General features: G+C 29.5%; 3 protein-coding genes across 8 annotated transcripts; all 3 read right to left on the bottom strand.

Moving 5' to 3' along the window:
- Positions 1-509: 509 nt before the first annotated feature.
- On the bottom strand, positions 510-15,280 carry Ipk1 (Inositol phosphate kinase 1). Of its 4 annotated transcripts, none has more exons than XM_035080294.1 (7): positions 3,600-4,227; positions 3,143-3,286; positions 2,756-2,966; positions 2,476-2,678; positions 1,323-1,757; positions 887-1,185; positions 510-809 (listed from the first exon to the last, which is right to left on the bottom strand). In XM_035080294.1, the coding sequence occupies exons 2-7, from the start codon at positions 3,194-3,196 to the stop codon at positions 638-640; spliced, it is 1,374 nt and encodes a 457-aa protein (XP_034936185.1). In that variant the 5' UTR covers positions 3,197-3,286; positions 3,600-4,227; the 3' UTR covers positions 510-637. The 4 variants fall into 4 exon arrangements, with proteins under 4 accessions (XP_034936185.1, XP_034936187.1, XP_034936184.1 ...); XM_035080296.1 differs by lacking the exon at positions 3,143-3,286 and adding an exon at positions 14,968-15,280 and having other exon boundaries at positions 511-809; positions 1,461-1,757; positions 3,600-3,790; XM_035080293.1 differs by lacking the exon at positions 3,143-3,286 and adding an exon at positions 14,968-15,280 and having other exon boundaries at positions 512-809; positions 3,600-3,790.
- On the bottom strand, positions 7,546-9,629 carry LOC118065175 (protein BTG2-like). Its single transcript, XM_035080298.1, has one exon. The coding sequence runs from the start codon at positions 8,911-8,913 to the stop codon at positions 8,326-8,328; it is 588 nt and encodes a 195-aa protein (XP_034936189.1). The 5' UTR covers positions 8,914-9,629; the 3' UTR covers positions 7,546-8,325.
- A 922-nt stretch (positions 15,281-16,202) lies between the features above and the next one.
- On the bottom strand, positions 16,203-17,530 carry LOC118065134 (uncharacterized). 3 transcript variants are annotated; one of them, XM_035080218.1, is made up of 3 exons: positions 17,450-17,517; positions 17,120-17,332; positions 16,203-16,907 (listed from the first exon to the last, which is right to left on the bottom strand). In XM_035080218.1, the coding sequence occupies exon 3, from the start codon at positions 16,903-16,905 to the stop codon at positions 16,261-16,263; it is 645 nt and encodes a 214-aa protein (XP_034936109.1). In that variant the 5' UTR covers positions 16,906-16,907; positions 17,120-17,332; positions 17,450-17,517; the 3' UTR covers positions 16,203-16,260. The 3 variants fall into 3 exon arrangements, with proteins under 3 accessions (XP_034936109.1, XP_034936110.1, XP_034936111.1); XM_035080219.1 differs by lacking the exon at positions 17,120-17,332 and having other exon boundaries at positions 17,450-17,530; XM_035080220.1 differs by lacking the exons at positions 17,120-17,332; positions 17,450-17,517 and adding an exon at positions 16,984-17,044.
- Between the last annotated feature and the right edge of the window lie 40 nt (positions 17,531-17,570).

The following is a 17,570-nucleotide window of genomic DNA, read 5'->3' as shown; positions in this document are numbered from 1 at the left end:
AATCTACTTCGACCGATACCCACGCGCATTCATACCGACGCATTTCCTCCCTCCATCATCATTCGCCGTCGCTCTTCAATACCAAACAACCAACCAATCAGAATTTTCTGTTAAGCTTTATTCTCTCTTCTACTTCAAGGTACAAGCCACATATGTTGATATCTCTATCTCTCTTATACTTTTTCCTCTCATTTAGTATTATCATTATATTGCATGACCAACAGCACCATTCATAAACTTATCATCAATTCTCTTGAGTACTTGATAAAAATCCGATCGATTTTGACACAATCAATTTGAGGTAGACATTCTAATCTAGATAATAAAATGCCCTTTTTATATTCAAGTTTTCTTTCATTAATTATAAGTTTATAATTTATTTAAATATTTTATAATTAATATTTTTTTTTTTTGTTAATCATAAATTTGAAAATATTTTTAATGATAATAAAGATAAATAACTAAATATTTACTTTGAATTGATATATTTTATCACATTTCGAATTTTTTATATAATAAAAATATATTAAATTTTGATATAAAAAATATTATTTAACTATATAATTATAAATAGTATATTAATAAATAATCCACTGTTTATTTTATCACTTATTTTTATACGTATATACAATAATCTTTAGTCAACTGTTATTACAGAGTTCAAGGCACGGATCGTATGTTGTCGATGCTTCTCAATGCAATTAAGATTCTTTGGATCGACGTCCGTGATGCCAATGTTGAATGAAAAGTAGCGGTGTCGTTGTGAAAGCACAATGACGTGATTCCTCGAAACATCCCCGATGCGATCTCTATAAAAATAAAAAAATATAAAACAGATATTGATTGCAGTAGGATTGACGGTAATAATTCAATCATATTAACCTACAAATCAATTTCACGAAATGATATAAGTATGGAACAATCTCTTGCAATACTAAATAGTAAGTACTTTTGTAGAATTATAATTTGATCATAATTTAATTGAGTTTTGTGACGATTACATTCATTTGGCAGTTTTATTTGATTAGGTTGTGGAAAATAAACCATTTGCTCATTCAAGATAGATGAATACGATGAATACATTGCGTAAACTACATCTGTATTAATACAATGTAATTGTTGCATAAAGAAAATACGATTTAAAGCTGAACCTTGGGGTAATTTTCCACTAGGAAACTCGCATGTCTACAGTAAAACATAAAAAAGTTTAAATATTATTATTATTATTATTATTATTATTATTATTATTATTATTAAAATAACAGTTTTTTATGTATTTAAATTCAAATTTATAAAAAGTATAGTGTAAAATATTATTGTACCTGATTGAAACGTTTTAAGTTAGTATTAACTTTGCAAATTGTCTCTAGATCTAATTGATAATACTCTAGCTGAACTTGTTCTACAGTTTTTTTAGACTTTTTAATTGGATTTGATAAAATAGGATCATTTTCGCTTACAGGAAACTCTCGAAGAATTGCTTCAGAAATGAGATAGCTCATATCTTCAATAAGTTGTTGTTCAGTATCACACGATGAGCCATAAGAATCATTTAAAAACCATTCAGCTAGTAAATTCTTGAGATCCATGAGTTTATTTTTTTCACTCCAAGCATGAATACCATTTTTAAAGACGATAAAATTGTTTTGTGGAGATTCTACTAGTGATTTAATAGCTTGCTTCACTCTATTTCTATTTCCAGAAAAGAGATCACATGGACAGTAGTTGCTACGTTTAGATATAATTCCAGTTGATACCTAAAATATATTTTTAATATGTTAATTTATCGTTTATACGCAATTTATACGTATTTTCAGTTCCGTCATTATTAATAAGATTATTTACCAAGTGTCATATTATTGACATAAGAAAATAATATCAAATGATAAGTTCATTTAAGATATGTCTAAATATTTATTTTTACAATTATTATTATTGTTATTTATATTAATGAATCATCATATTTTTATATTTCAAATATATTATTATTCTGATAAAAGTTTTCATTATTTTTAGAGTATATTTTAACAAATTATTTGAAAATATTTCGTCAAAACAAATAAGCGTTGATATGATAAGATTCTTTGAACATAAACAAAAGTATATACTTCTAAATAAAAATAAAAACAGCAACATGTTGATTGAATTATGAAGTCACTGTTTTGAAAATAATCTATTAACTTTGATGTCTCTTTAAAATTTATTCATTTTATCCAGGCAAGTATAGACAAGTATGATACAGAGTATTTACAATCACAAGACTTTTAATTAGTTGAATAAATTATTGTGTAATTCAAATAAATCTGGATTATTTCATTCAAGTTACAGGTTCAACTTATTGAAATAAAATTAAGTATTAGTGAAACGTTTCACTTAACCCAATCTTATTTTCATATGAGACATGAGAAATATCAAAGAGTGTACATTACAAATAACTTTTTATTATTGATTAGTTTAATGCATTCGACATTTTACCTTATAAAATTGATTAATACAATAGGGACATCTTTGAAAAAGTCGATTTGCCTCAGGTACAAAACCTTGTTTAGGTTTTATCTCAATGCAAAATGTTGGCTTTTCAGTGTTTTTCGTCTTTTCCTCGAGGCTTGATGGTAGCAGGCTATAATCCGGCAAAATAATCCCGTATTCTTCAAACAATCTTTTGTCACGTCGATGTTCTATAACATAAATACAAACGAAAATGACTTTGATTACTTAATGAATCATCAACTTTAAAATAAATATGACTCATTACCTGGCCTATGTGCTTCAACACGTTCACTCCAATCAGGTATATCTCTTACGGGATTGCAGTAGACAAACTCTGGTTCTTCAACAAATTTTCCCAGGTACTTGGAAGTTATTTCTTGAAAAAATTTATACTCAAACTCAATTCGTGCTCTTCCCCCATCTACTGGTATCTCGTCAGTCGATTTTATTTTACGAAATCTCAGCACGTTTCTAACCTGAAAATTTTTACAAATGTCATTCCCTTTCACCCGTTACTTTACTGGCATTGTAATGAACCCCAAGCTATATAATATAACATTTACAACTGTTGGACAATAATTTTAAAAATTTTCAATGTTCCTGATACTTTTTTTTTTATAGGCAAAAAACGAATCGATAGATAAGTCTAAACCTGTCTGCTCCATGCTGACGTGGCAATCATCGCCTGAATGGTCTCCAACTCCATGTGTCATACGTACATTTTTCAATGCAATCGTCAAGTTTTTGTTTTTGTTTTTTTTCTTTTTCTTTTTCCCTCTCTCTCAATGAACTTTGCCTTATTCATAAGAATAAGAAAAAATATATCATGTTCACGATAAAAAAATAATTTTATAACAGTAAAAAAGATATTATTCACAGCTTTAATATATCTATTGTTTAAAAATAGTTAAGTAAATTCAATTGTCTCAAAGAAAACGTGGTTAGGAAATTTATCTACATCAACATTATTTAATCCATAATAATAATTAATTAAATTTTATTTTATCGTTCAAAATATTCACAGTATCTTTTGTGTTTTATGATAAATTAATAATCTTAAAATAAACTATTGAAAAATGTTAATTGATCATTAAACAATAAGTACTTACTTTTGGTAATGAAATGACTAAATTAGCATTGCCTTCGCCTTTATAGGTGTATCCTTCAAGCCAAGCTGGATTTAATTTTCGAATTTTCATTATTGAATTTGCATATCACTTTTTAGTGTAATTAAATGATGTTTCTGAAGCTCCAGTATCGATAATAAATTCACCTTGTATCGTCTCTCATGAAATTTAAACTGTAAACAAATTGTTGGAATGAGGTTTAATTATAGTAAATGATGTAGATTCAGACGACAAAGAAAAGGTGGTGATAATGACGATGATTAGGACAATAAGGAGAATCGTGATTTGATGTATGTAATGCACAAATGCATGTCAATCGAGAAAGAATAGTTAGACGTCTAGTCACGAGGCCAAACGACGAGAAGTCGAGGCTTGTACATAGACGGGGCAACAACCGCCGTTGACCTCCTCACTATCCGTTGCTCGAATCACATGGTATATCTGATGATTCTGCGTGCGCTTGTAGGTCGCTCGACACTCAATCAATTGCAACTAAATATCTAATAATATTAAAATACTAAATAATATATACTTGAAAACGAAGAAATCATTTATAAGTGTATAATAAATTTGACTATTTATTGATCATTTTTCATATGTAATCCGTTGTGAAAATAATTTAACTCATTTTTAAAATATTATATCCCATATCTTTTATTTGATTAAAAGAAATATTTAAAACACTACTATTAAATAGTAAGATTTTATAAATGCTATTTGTTTATTTTTAAGCTTATCTACTTTTCTTTTTTCCATGTTTATATTTATTAAAAATTTATTTAAAAATTTTTTGCAATTTTAAATGGAGGATTTAACGGGAATTTAAAAGGATAAATAAATAAAATAACAATACAATGTATATATTCGTGAAATTCCATAAGCACGAGGCCTTTGTTTTTATTATCTCTGTACAAAAACAGTCGAAAAAATTATAGATTTTTTCTTTCGTTAAAGATTTAATTTTTTCGAGCTCACGGCGTATATGTACAAGCGGGAAATTATAGTTTTGTAACTTATTAACTAAATATAATTAATTATACATTGATATAATAGATATAGTATAATATAATATAATATTAGTAAACCTACATGTCTAGGGATTCGAGTGTTTCCTCGTAGAAGTCTGCTGCATATATTTTTTTGTCAATAGATTTTTTGTTTCTGATCTGTGCGTGGTTTTACCACGAATACATTTGTATTATCTGATAACAGCAATTTGTTTTTTTTTTTTTTTTTTTTTTTACAATAGAATTTCATCAGAAAGTGGTTCGGCTATTAGTTGTATCAATAATTGCGTGAAAAACATGCAAATGTTTCATTCGTAAATATATGTACTAAATACTCTACATCAATTCATATTCAATAAATTTTCTGTTTTATAAAACAAATAATTTATCCAATGTATTTATAAAATTTTTCGTATTATTCCTCTCTATAACTTGATTTTCTAATATTTATACAATTTTTTATAATAATCGTTATTAGTTTCTTCAATATTTAACTTTTTTTTTCATGATTATTATGTTGCCAGATTTGGACACTTTCGTCTTATTACACGCACTACTTCTCCCGTTCTCTTCCCCTCAACCCATCTACCGCTCAAATTTTTTTTATTATTATTATTATTACATAAAATTTTTTATTTATTTTCATTTCTTTCATTTTCTGTCATCCCAGCCGAACATTATCTTTTTTAGAAATTCATTCTCATCATGTAATGGTTTTCTTTAAATTTAAAGTCAATCCCAAGCAGACTAATGAAAGTAGCGCATCGAGTATGACGGATTTGAACAATTAGAAAGTAATAAATAATAATAAAAATAATTTTTTTTATATTTTAAAATGTCAATATTTGATAAACTCGTAATATGATCAATGATTAATTTGCTGCTTTAAAACAAACAAATCTAATGCAAAATTATATAAAAATGCACATATAAAAATAGTTCAGAATAACGAATTAAATAAGAGACCAATGTTAAATTATATAATCAATTAATTGTACAATTGGTGGTAGCATTCACATTTGATTGAACAATATAACTATGTAAAAAAAAAAATATTCTATTAATTAATAAAAATAGCAAAAAAATTTATCAACAAAAGTGATGACTTTTTGCTCGTTACAAATCAACTCACGCCCCCATTTCCGTCTCTATCACGTAATATCACACCCCTGATTATTCCAACGCCGAGTTTTTTTTCCTCATTTACCATTTACATTCGTACATTTAGGCAATAATCGCACTTTACATTCACATTTAAACATACATTTTACATACTCACACCCACCCACCCACACACACTTTCTATAACCCGTTCGCATTTATTTATTTTTTTTTTTTTATCATCGTTTCGATTTTGTCTCGTTTTTTTGTTTTATACTTTTTATTTAAAAAAATACTGAATTAACCAAGCTAAAATCACAGACTTGCTGGCACCATCCCAGCGGGTTTGTACAAATTCTTCCTGAAGGACTCTATGTATAATTACAAGGTGTGAAAGTATGTATATATAGTTTATTACAACAATTCATTCATGAAATATTATAACATCCTCGCACGCATCTGACCACAATTGCAATTAAATGCAAAATATCAATAAGATCTCTCTGTATATTATAATCATTTTATATATGTATACATATATTTTTGTTTATACATAATTATGTTGCATATAAAAAGACAAAAAAAATGCATCTGGTACAAAAGTAAATACGTATAAAACACGTACGTTCCTCATTTTTTGTTTTATTAATATTTTAATTTTTTTGTTTTGCTTTATATATAATGATAATATTTTTCGTAACCTAATATTTTTTATTGATCAAAATAAATTTTAATTTTCCTCAATTATTTTTCAGCATTTTATTAGAAATGAAAAAATAAAAATTTATACAAGTAAACATTTATTTACATTAATAACAGAAAATAATTATTTACAAATGATTAGAAACGTACGCGAATACAATATAATTCATTGGAAATTTAAAAAACAAATATTAAATATAACTCAGCGTGCGTACGATGACACTAGTTTAGCCGTAATTAATGTAATACCGACGCGTAACCGGCGAAATAGGACGAATTTGTTCAAAAATCGCTACGTGCTCATTGTACCGTCATAATAATTTGATATATGTATGTATATATCTATACCTTTTTTTACATTATTTGTATCATAAATATCAATATATAAATACATATATACCTTTTTATTTTAATTTTTATTATTTATATGCTTTCACAGTTTGTAAAATCGAATCATCATTTATGTACCGAGATATTAAATATTGTCTTTCTCTCTCATACATGCATTCACTTCGTTCTTCCTTTCTCTCTCTCTCTCTCTCTATAGATTCTTCTTTGTTTTTATCTACGCTTATAATCACAGACGTGGTTACTAATTGCTACGTACACAGAGCCTTCGTCCAACACCGTACGTGACGAATTTACGCGTCTTGGCCTCTATTCTCATCGGAACGATTAATCTGCGAACGTAAATTCAATCTTTGCACATTATTCAGGGATCATTCATCCATAAGACACAAAAATTTATTGAAAAATTTGAAAAATAAATATAAAACACTTTCGGAGTCAATGTATTAAAATTGATTATATTATAAAATTAATAAAATCTCTCTAAATTTAAAAGATAAATCTGTCAATGTTTTACAATCACATGAATTTATAAAATATCATTTTATAAATACACTGGTAATAATGTACACTAGTCAATCAATTTGTCATTTAAGCTTCTCCGATAGCGTTTTATCATCCAGTAAATATTGAAGCAACAAAACATTTATACATTTGTATCGTTTCTCGTATATACTCTATCTCTCTTATGGATGGCGCAGGTAGACATTTTTAACACATGTACTCTTTCAACCATACAAATAAATTTTTTTTTTCATATCTCATTTTCATTTTATACTGCTCACTCACACAGAGAAATCACAGCTGTTGCAAAGGATGTAATATACAATAATAAAAGATCATAGTGAGCATAATAATGCACATATTGATACTCACTATGAACGTCTACATACAATGTTATGTGCCTATATACATTTACACATAAAGAGCGATTGATTGATGCTGGGTGACGGTGGTACTGTTGTTGTTATTGTTGTTACTGCTGCTGATAACTGGTACTGCAAAAATCGTTGTAATCACTGGATAATGAAGGCAGGAGAGCTGAATGATGTTACGAGCTTCTTGAGAAAGCCTCATATCCTGGCTGGTTCGTAGGATCCATCTTACATATCCAGATTAATTAATAGTGGTAGTGGATTGTTGTGTAACCCCACAATGGAGGTTTTATGGAGGAAGAGAAAAAAATAATGTATGTGCTTAATATAGAATTAGAATTAATAGTTAAAGTATTGAGATCAGTTTGCTCGTATATGAGTTTCATTGATGATCGACCACATTGACGATGACGTTGATCAGCCATTTTAGTGTGTTGTTTTATTATCTCAAGCGCATGGGGGAAGAGTCGGATGGACGGACTGGCGAATGGACGGGAGCGTCCAATATGGCGTTGTTGCATTGTTGTAAGAATAATAATCAGCTTGGCAATGATTTGATGTTGTTGACTTGAGTTGATTGAAGTTGATGACAATAATTGGCAAAACAACACGAGGAAACACAAGAATCGGACGAGTGTTAACTCGTCGGGTCAGATTAATATTAATTTTATTAATTCAACTGGAGACAAATGCCGCGATTTGCTCATTAAATTGCGAGTGCTCAAGGATTAAAGAATCCTTACAACTCTCGAATTGCTGTTGTTGAGGAATGCCAAGAGATGTAGGTGATGATGATAAACCAGATGACATTGAGGACATCGAAGATGATGAGCTCGATGAGTAGGTTGAAGAGGCCGATGATGACGATGAAGATGGCCTTGGAGTAATTTCTTCAGGGTCCGGTTCTGTTCGTTCATATAATACGCAAATCGAACCATTTTCACCAATTCTATAGGACACTTCAGATGGATCAATCCACATGGTCAATTCACTTGGAAATAAATTGTGCAATACCGTCGGCAACAAACCAACATTCGCTCCCGCTTGTGCTATTACTGGATCCATTTTACCGTTAATGCGTAGACAACGATAACCGGAACCTCGATTTGGTCGATCTGGAAACCAATGATCTCTATACCGTCGTCGTAAAACTTCTGTCAGTGACGATTTAAATTCTTCAAGCTGACTCTCCGACAGCTGGCCAGCCTGAAGTCGGAGTAGATGTACTAGAAAGTCCGCAGCGGACACTATTTCCAGTCTCATGATTATAAATTTTATATGGCAGACAGTATTAATCAATCAATCAATCAACTTGTTTCTCTATACGCACTCTTTCCCCCAGCTTCGATTATATTCTCCACGTTTCTTTTTTTCGCCACGGTAAAATAACGTGATGAGATCACGGCACACAGCAGCGATATACTACTTTCCAATCCAATTCAATCTCTTCAAAATGGCGTCGCCACTGAGCGTAGCGGTCCGAATAACGTTGCTCCTCCAGCGCGATCGAATGATATTGAATCTCTGACGTTACTACCGCAGTAGTTTGATGTATTTTTGTTTTAAAAAATCGAGCTTTTATTTTAGCGTATTTAATATTATTGTTAAACACACTGTACTCTATTTGTTACCTCTTATCTCTTCCTTTTATTATCACTTTTTTTTCTCACACAATCTTATTTTCTGTTAATTTTTATCGTTAAATCTTCTTTTATTTAAACGATAAATATTAAGATGAAGAATAAATTCACGATATTAATATGAAATGAAAATTTATCAATAACGATACACCACACCAATAATATTTGTCCTACACTGAACCGCACCTCGTCACTGCCGAAGACTTTCTAATGGCTGCGATCATCGATGCCTCATAACAAGCTTCGGCTCTTTGTTCGCATGATCCCCAGTGGTGGTAAGTTTTACCAACCAATCACAATGCCTGGCTTTTACCCCACTTAAACCGCTCCCCCGACGATCACGTGACCAATCATCTGCGCAGAAACGACAACGCAAAACTCAAGCAGCTGTCTAGCCGTGAACTGTATGAACATACCACGGGCTATCAGGGGGACAAAGACGTAAGGGGTCTAATCCCCCAACTCAATTTCTTTCTCCCCTTATGTGTATTTATGTGTAAGTATGTATGTGAGCGATTGCGACCCGTACCTCATCGTTTCCATCACCGTCCGACGAAAAATTTATTCGACAAACAAGCGTCTGGAGGGGAAAATATATCCAAAGCTTGGAAACATGTTGCTTCTCACTATGTATTTCTGAAGCAACAATTTTTATTTAGTCACGTATTCCATATTACTAAATGACTAAAAAATCACTCAAACATATCAACGATTCAAGGTAACATAAAATAAATACTCGATGATTATTGTAAAAAAAAAAAAAAAATTAACTTATTTATCAACTAATCGTTTATTTTATTTAATAATTTCAATTCTCGATGAGTAGTAGATTCATTATTAAACTAAACACGCCTCTGTCATTGGTCCCTTCTCTTCTCTTTTTGTTGTTGATCAAGTGCAACAGGCTCTCATGAACCCGCATGATGCATGTAAAACGATAGCTCCAGCAGCAACATAATTCGAGACTATAATACGGGAATAGAATCACTAGAAAGTTTGCGGCTTGCAAATCATTTTTGATTATTCATTCGTTTATATCTAGAAAGACACGAAGAGAGTAGTTGACTAACATAAGAAACGATACAAATAACTTGAACACACACATTTTTTCAACAGAGTAACAGCACCGTTACTATAAGAATAAAGTCAATGAGGTTCTACAGGTCGACCTTAATGATCATCTAAGATTAAACATCAAATATTTAGAAAATTATTTAATCTTCTCTATTTAATAAATAGTAGATAATAACAATTGATCAATTAATATTTAATAATTATTTTTCATAAATAAGGAATAATTATCAAATCTTGATGTATGTAATTACTACTTCATCCTGACATCACTTTTAGAGTGAGGTACATATAAACTAAGGATAAGAAAGTATATTATACTGATACCAAGAGAGAAAGCGGTGTTTGTGTGTATTAAGATCCTTTCCAAAATTGTCTTCTGACGTTTTCACCGTATAGTAATGACTCGACTTTAACCAATGTATGTGTAACGGAATAAAAATCATTCAATGTATTTGATACAGGATCTATGGATCATTGAAAATCCTAAAACACATGTTGATCACCAAAAGTTTGTTCTATTAATAAGCAAGAAAGTTAAGGACGTGACCATAGTCACGATTACATATACGTCGACGTAAAACTAAATTATTCAAGAAACAATTTGATAACGGAAATATAATCATGCGCCAATTTGATTAAAAACGTATTTAAATGAATATTTTTATATTATTTTTTTGTATTTAAACTGGTATTTCGTCACAATGGGTTATCGAACGAATAAGTTTCGTTGGTAGTGGAAGAGAGTGGAAAGCCAACCAATGAAATGAATGTGGGAGAGAAGACTAGTATATAATAATGGATTGCTTCAAAAATACATTTCAAATCCAAGAAGTAATAAAAGTAAAATATAAAAATTTTTATAGCTGCAAAGTGCATAATGTAAACAATGATAGTATTATTTTGAAATTCTGAATTAAACAGTATTTCAAAAATAGGAAAAAAAACTTATTTTTATATTTCTCTTTCTATATTCTCTAAGTGAGATGATATTAAGGTTTTAGGAAGAACGAAAATATGGAATGATGTCTAAAGTATGCACATGAGACTCGAACCAAAAATGCACCATAATGAAAGATAAATGAACAACAGGTAGAAATTTACTATAATACGTATACCTGAGGATATTTTCTATTATATTCTATAGATGTAGTAAAGTTATAGGAGGATTATGTTCAAATTACAGAGTATTTCTACCTGAACAAAATCAATCGTCAAGGGTAAAATTTTCTTAGAGAAAATGAACAATGCAATGTAACTGAGGGATAATAAGATTCCAATGCAATGCTGGTGGCTTCTTTTTCAATTACCAGTAAAGATATATTATGGGGTCATATTTTTCAAAATTTGAAAGCTTTACGCAAACAAAACTGGAAAAAAGAAATACCTGCAAACTGCACCTACACTGTGAGGTCCGATGAGTTTTACAGAAGCCTTCAGTATCTCGTGATTGAGTTAACGACCACAAAGAAAGCATGAATCCTGCTCTACTCTAGTAAGTGAATAAGGAACTAACAAAGAGGAGAAATACCTGCTCGTAAGCGTGAATCCTTAAGCCAAAGGGAATCATACAGCTGCAGTAAACCATAGTATAATGGTTTTGTCCTAAACAAAGAAAATCTCGAGTTGTTCCTGCTTTCATATTAACTTTTATTGCCAACACGATAGATTATTTCACTATCAACATTTAAAGTAGGTGACATTGATTGTACAAAAATAATAAAATCATAAGGAAATTTTGAAACTGGAATATGTTGGTTTAACTTAAGGAAGTATAGTCTCAAATTGCTACTGTTTTATGTTTCAATAGTTCTAGTGGGAAGGGAAAACGTGGCTTTTGGTCGATGGCAGATGGTGAGGGCAGCTGGTAAAATTGAACCACGCCAACTACTCAATGATCGACACAAAGAAAGAAGAAGACAAAGGACGAGAAACAAAAAAATATATATATAATCGTAAAGTTGATTATTTTTTTTATTGTAGGCTAAGTAGTGTCTCTCTGTTTAAGTAGTTTACACCCACGGTACTATTTTACTTTACCGTGGGTGTGATAAATAGATATAATACACAATTCACTACAGCTTGATGGTAGTTTGGATCGATAAGATGTGAATTTCTACACAGAGAAAATATTGCTGTAATATCAAAATAAAATTTTTTATTACATGTAATAAAAAATTAAACTTTTTAAAGAAATCATCAATTAGAAAGTCATATGTTATATTTTCAATATAACGAAGGAGTATTTATGCAGACAATATTTTTTCAAAGTCATCATTTTTTATGTGGACATTCAAATATAACAGTACATGTACTATGTAAGATAACAATAATAATAATATGGTATTTATGTAATAAATAAAATCCATATTCAGATATGCATAACAGAAAAGTAATGTAAATATATTGAATGTCAACATGCAAGTTTCGTGACATTAGAAAAAAAACAAAAAAATAGTACTGATGTAAGTGTAGTACAATATATTTAATTAAATTTATAAAAGTTTTAGCAGAGTATGGATAAAAAGTAAAGAAAAAATGATATAAAGGTGACAATGAATGAGTGTAGTTAATTTAAAGCTTTTGTTTGCTGTATTATATCTATAGTGATCTCTACTGTCGAATAATGTAAGAAAACAAATCCTACCAACTCCAACTGATGGTGTTACTGTATACGACGTATATGTGGGATACACGTCGAGTAACAGGATACGCTTATTTCAAGGGAGAGAACTCGGCGGAAACGTGTTACGATCGTCATGGTAGACGAATAAAGCCACCAGAAGGAAAAGAAAGACATATGAAGATTCATAAGAGCGTAGTATGTTTCACAGGAAAGCCACGTCCGTCTCAATACAAAGAAAGCCAAGTATATATACTCGAATAAATACAAGAGTTTCAAATCTAATATAACGCAAAGTAATGTTAGTTGGCATCAAAATTTCGAGTGCTTTGCTGTTAGTTTGTACAAGTATATTGTATATAATGTGGACAGGCTGCACAACTAGAAAAAGCAATTGTATATAATTGATGAATGTAATAGTGACATAAGAATAACAGAAAATGAGAAAAGCAAAGACTTGATGAGACCTGGAATTACTAAAGAAGACTGATATACATATACGTGAATATATACGGCAGAAAAAGCCGGAGGCGAGAGAAAAAGGGGGTCTGTGCTGACTGAGTGGCTTCTGAGACTTGAAACAACTTGAACGAAGCGCATCATGTAGTAGTCTGTGAATTGTTGCTACCAGTTCTGGCGGCGTTTCAACACTGTTGCCAAGCGGAAATTGTAAAGCTCGTAAATAAATTGCAGGACCATTTTTCCAAAGTTTGGTTAAACTTCATCGTTGTGTTTTCTCAATCCATTTTTGACCACCGTGACCACTATATTTGCTCTACCACTCTAATACCAGCTACATATAATTATGTATATTCAAAAATAAATAAAACAGATAGACTTTCAATCAACTTCTCTCAATGTTAGAGGGGGAACCAGTCAACGGGACAAGTAATTCCCACGCTTCGCAAACCCTTCAATACCCGCTCTTATACTCTTATGCTATTACCTTGATTTAGTTTTCTCTATATATATTTTCCCGCATTGTAGATTTTTTATTCACATCAAATTCAACCTTTCTGTCCATTTTATTTAGGACAATGCATGTATTTACTATTGTATTGTTATAAGGTTTTGTAAAGAAACGAAGAAAGCATATCAACTCTTTTAGAGCAGACTAATTGACGCTACAATTCGACAGTATAAAGTTGGCGTGTAGTTCATGTAGTTGTGACCTCACGCGAGAGAAACACTCCAGTGTTGCCACATTTTCTGTACGGCGTCAATGTTTTTCTCAACATCGACCTCTTCTTAAAGCTGACATTGCGATATCAGCATATCCATTTAAGAAAGTCAAGTTGTTGTTCAACCATCTTTTTGCTCTGTTTTTTTCTTCACAATTGAGAAAAACATGATTACATATATATATATTTTTTAATAATTATATGACTTATCGACTACAAAAAAGAGATAATCCTTATCAAAACCAGAAGAATAAGCTGATTATTTTGAACAAAAATACGGCATAGTAAAGATAATTTTATTAAAGCAAAAAAGTTTTTCTATTGATTGAAATTACCGTTATTATAATAACTGTGATCAAATCATTAATGATTATTTTATCATTTTTATTATTATATTAGATTTTTTATTTTTTATCATTATAAATTTATAATTCTTCAGGTCAAAGGCCTAGAAATGAATAAATTTTATTTAAATTATTACTATAGGTCACACAACGTCACATTTACTCCATTTTTTTATACGACGACGTAATTTGTAGTATTACTCAACATCTCCACATGATGTCAGCACTTGCTTAATTCATCAACTAAATCATAAAAAATATCGATAAATTTTATTATGTTAACAAATAATATTGAAATTAAATATCCTATAAATACTTATAAATATATGTAGTAATTCATCATTATTTTTATCATTGCAAATATTATAGTGTGTAGGTCTTTCTGGGTTATCTCTACGTCATTCACACGAGTACATAAATGACTATATAATTTTGTTACATAATAATTAAATACTTACTAAAAAAAGTTTGCTTTTTTAATCCATATCGTCGCTGTATTTAAATCCCAGTGGTAAAATAAAAATAAACAAATTTTTTATTTACTATCCACCGATTCGAACACTTGGACTTATCAACATTTTATTTGCCAGCATCTTGTCATATGATATTCATTACTTGTTTATGCACATTTTAATATTTATAACACTTATTGTAATAAATAAATTATTTTTTTTTTTAGTAAAATTACTTATTTGTTGGTTAAATAAATTGACAAAGAGGCATGGCATTGTGAACAATGTAGACATGCGCGGGAAGACTACCATTACCGGCGCCAACGGTTAATATTGACGCATGCGTTTTCAATTTTATGTGTATATATATGCGGTAAATATACATATATGCGGATAAAGTGCATATAATGTAGAATATATAAAGACTATATAGTCTGACTATATGATCTTATAGTCGGACTGAGAAAAGAGTTCCTCATGTGCTCTGGTGCGCTTGCGCAGTACCGAAAAACGTGGTAGAAGGGGTAAAAAAATGAGTGGTGGGGATCCCGAAAGCATTGAAGCAACTGAGGAACTCTATTCTCAGTTCGACACTATTGAACTTGGAAAAGAGTTTTCTGATAGTATTTGAACAATGGAAAATTCCGTAAAATTATTTATCATTATTATTTTTACATGAATTATTTTTTATACAATGTATTTAAAGAATAAAGAATTAATAGTAATCAATTATAACGGATCTGACAAGTAACTGAAAACTTAATTTTAGAATAAAGGACCAACGCAATTAAAAGAATAATACAATAGACTGGTATCGTTCTTAATAGTTTTTATATTACAGTCATGTATTTTCGGCTTAGCAGCCGATCTTTTAAGTATATTTGCACTTTATTGTGTATACTTCCTACATCGGAGTAAATAATTTAAAACAATATTTTGAATGTAATTGTATTATAATTATTGATGTTTTTCAAGTATATTGATGTATTAATAAAATTTGTTAAATTAAAATTGAAAATAAATAAATCCGTTTTCCTCTTGAATTATGCTTAGTACTAAGTTTTACAATTATTATTAACACTATTAATAATAGTAATAAATAATCTTGGTATGTTAAAATAAAAATATAAATGATTTTATACTTACATTAATCCTTTTCTATTTTATACTGTTTATAATACAAAAAATTATGAAGAAAATGTTAAATATATTTTTTCGAAAAAAGTGTATCATTCATAAAAATATATGTATATATTTTTTAATTTTACTTAACAATAGTATGTTTAGTTTAAAATTGCTTTATTCTATATCTTTATTTCCATATTCAGTTTGTGTAAATATTTCTTTGGATTCTTTCAAAGTTAAAATTTTATTTAATTCAGTATTAATCTGAGTTCTTATATGATCTATATCTGGAATTTTATTAGAACAATTGTCTGGATTATTATCTTGGTATATTTTGAGAAGTATATTTAAACAACCTTGGCGAAAATCGTCATTGATATCATAAAGTTTAGCCGATGATTTTTCAACTTCACGTTTGGGAAGTAATTCAGGATTACGTTTTAAAAATCCATTTAACCAAGCATTACCAGCTGACATGGTCGTATTGGAAAACGGATGTTTGATATTGAGAGTTTCAGCAAATTGATAAGCAATTTCTTTTATGTCTTTACGGTCTGGAGCCATTCCGACTTTTTGTAGTTTTTTTATGTGTGCAACTAAACTTTTTTCATGTTCTTCACTTAGAACAGTTGGACGACCGTACGGAATTTTACATTTCTCTGCTTGAAGATGTCTTCTCAACGTTCTAGAGGGTATTTTATAGTGTCGACTGGCTTGGTTTACACCCATTTTTTGACTTTTTACTTTTTCCATTGCTTCATGAAGATTTTCTTCTGACCATGATCCTCGTAACGTAGTTCTTACATAAATTCTTGGCATGTCTGTAAAAGATAGAATTATTAAAAGTACAACATTTATGATTATTAACCATAACATTCTGATGATTTAATTTATTACACAAGGGTACAATCAGCTACAGCATTCGATTACACATAAAATTACTGTAATATCAATTCATTTTCTATTTACTTCTTTAAAATAATTGTTATTTTTGATTTATAATAACTATATTTAACAGCATTTTGATACTCACTAAAATTAATTTAGAAAGCTTCAATTGGAATGTCAATATATATATGCCAATTAATACAAAGTTATAATGATGAATGTTTTTTCAACATTAATAATTTAATAAACTCATATTTTAAGTTTATGAGCACATTTTAAATTATTTCTTTTACTTCTCTTCAAAGCTTTAATTCACAGGTCAAAAATTTTGTAAACCAGCAATATGTACCTGTCTATTCTATGGATGAATAAAAACATAAATTCAATTTAAAAAATACAAATTACTTTTATTGTAATTTTTATCAAATTAGAAAAAAAAAATAATATTAATTAAATAAAAAATAAGGTTGCTTACTGAATATTTAATATTAGAATATAATAACAAATACATGAAAAGTTTAATCTTCAAATACTAAATACTTCATTAATATTCTTTTTGAAATTTATAAATAAAACTGAGAACCGCTGGTAAAATT

This window comes from Chelonus insularis, unplaced genomic scaffold (genome assembly GCF_013357705.1).
Source record: "Chelonus insularis isolate UGA/USDA-ARS -01 unplaced genomic scaffold, ASM1335770v1 contig_270_pilon, whole genome shotgun sequence".
Lineage (NCBI taxonomy): Eukaryota > Metazoa > Arthropoda > Insecta > Hymenoptera > Braconidae > Chelonus > Chelonus insularis.
Note: the sequence above shows the minus strand (reverse complement) of the source record. Positions and strands in the feature narration are given on the sequence as shown.

Bases quoted from the DNA above. Each gene is read 5' to 3' on its own strand.
- Ipk1 (XM_035080293.1), bottom strand. From the start codon at position 3,689: ATGAAAATTCGAAAATTAAATCCAGCTTGGCTTGAAGGATACACCTAT. The intron at 2,967-3,599 runs GTAAGTACTTAT...AAAAATTTTCAG, and splicing joins TAGTCATTTCATTACCAAAA to GTTAGAAACGTGCTGAGATT. The intron at 810-886 runs GTAGGTTAATAT...TTATTTTTATAG, and splicing joins TCATTTCGTGAAATTGATTT to AGATCGCATCGGGGATGTTT.
- LOC118065175 (XM_035080298.1), bottom strand. From the start codon at position 8,913: ATGAGACTGGAAATAGTGTCCGCTGCGGACTTTCTAGTACATCTACTC.
- LOC118065134 (XM_035080219.1), bottom strand. From the start codon at position 16,905: ATGCCAAGAATTTATGTAAGAACTACGTTACGAGGATCATGGTCAGAA.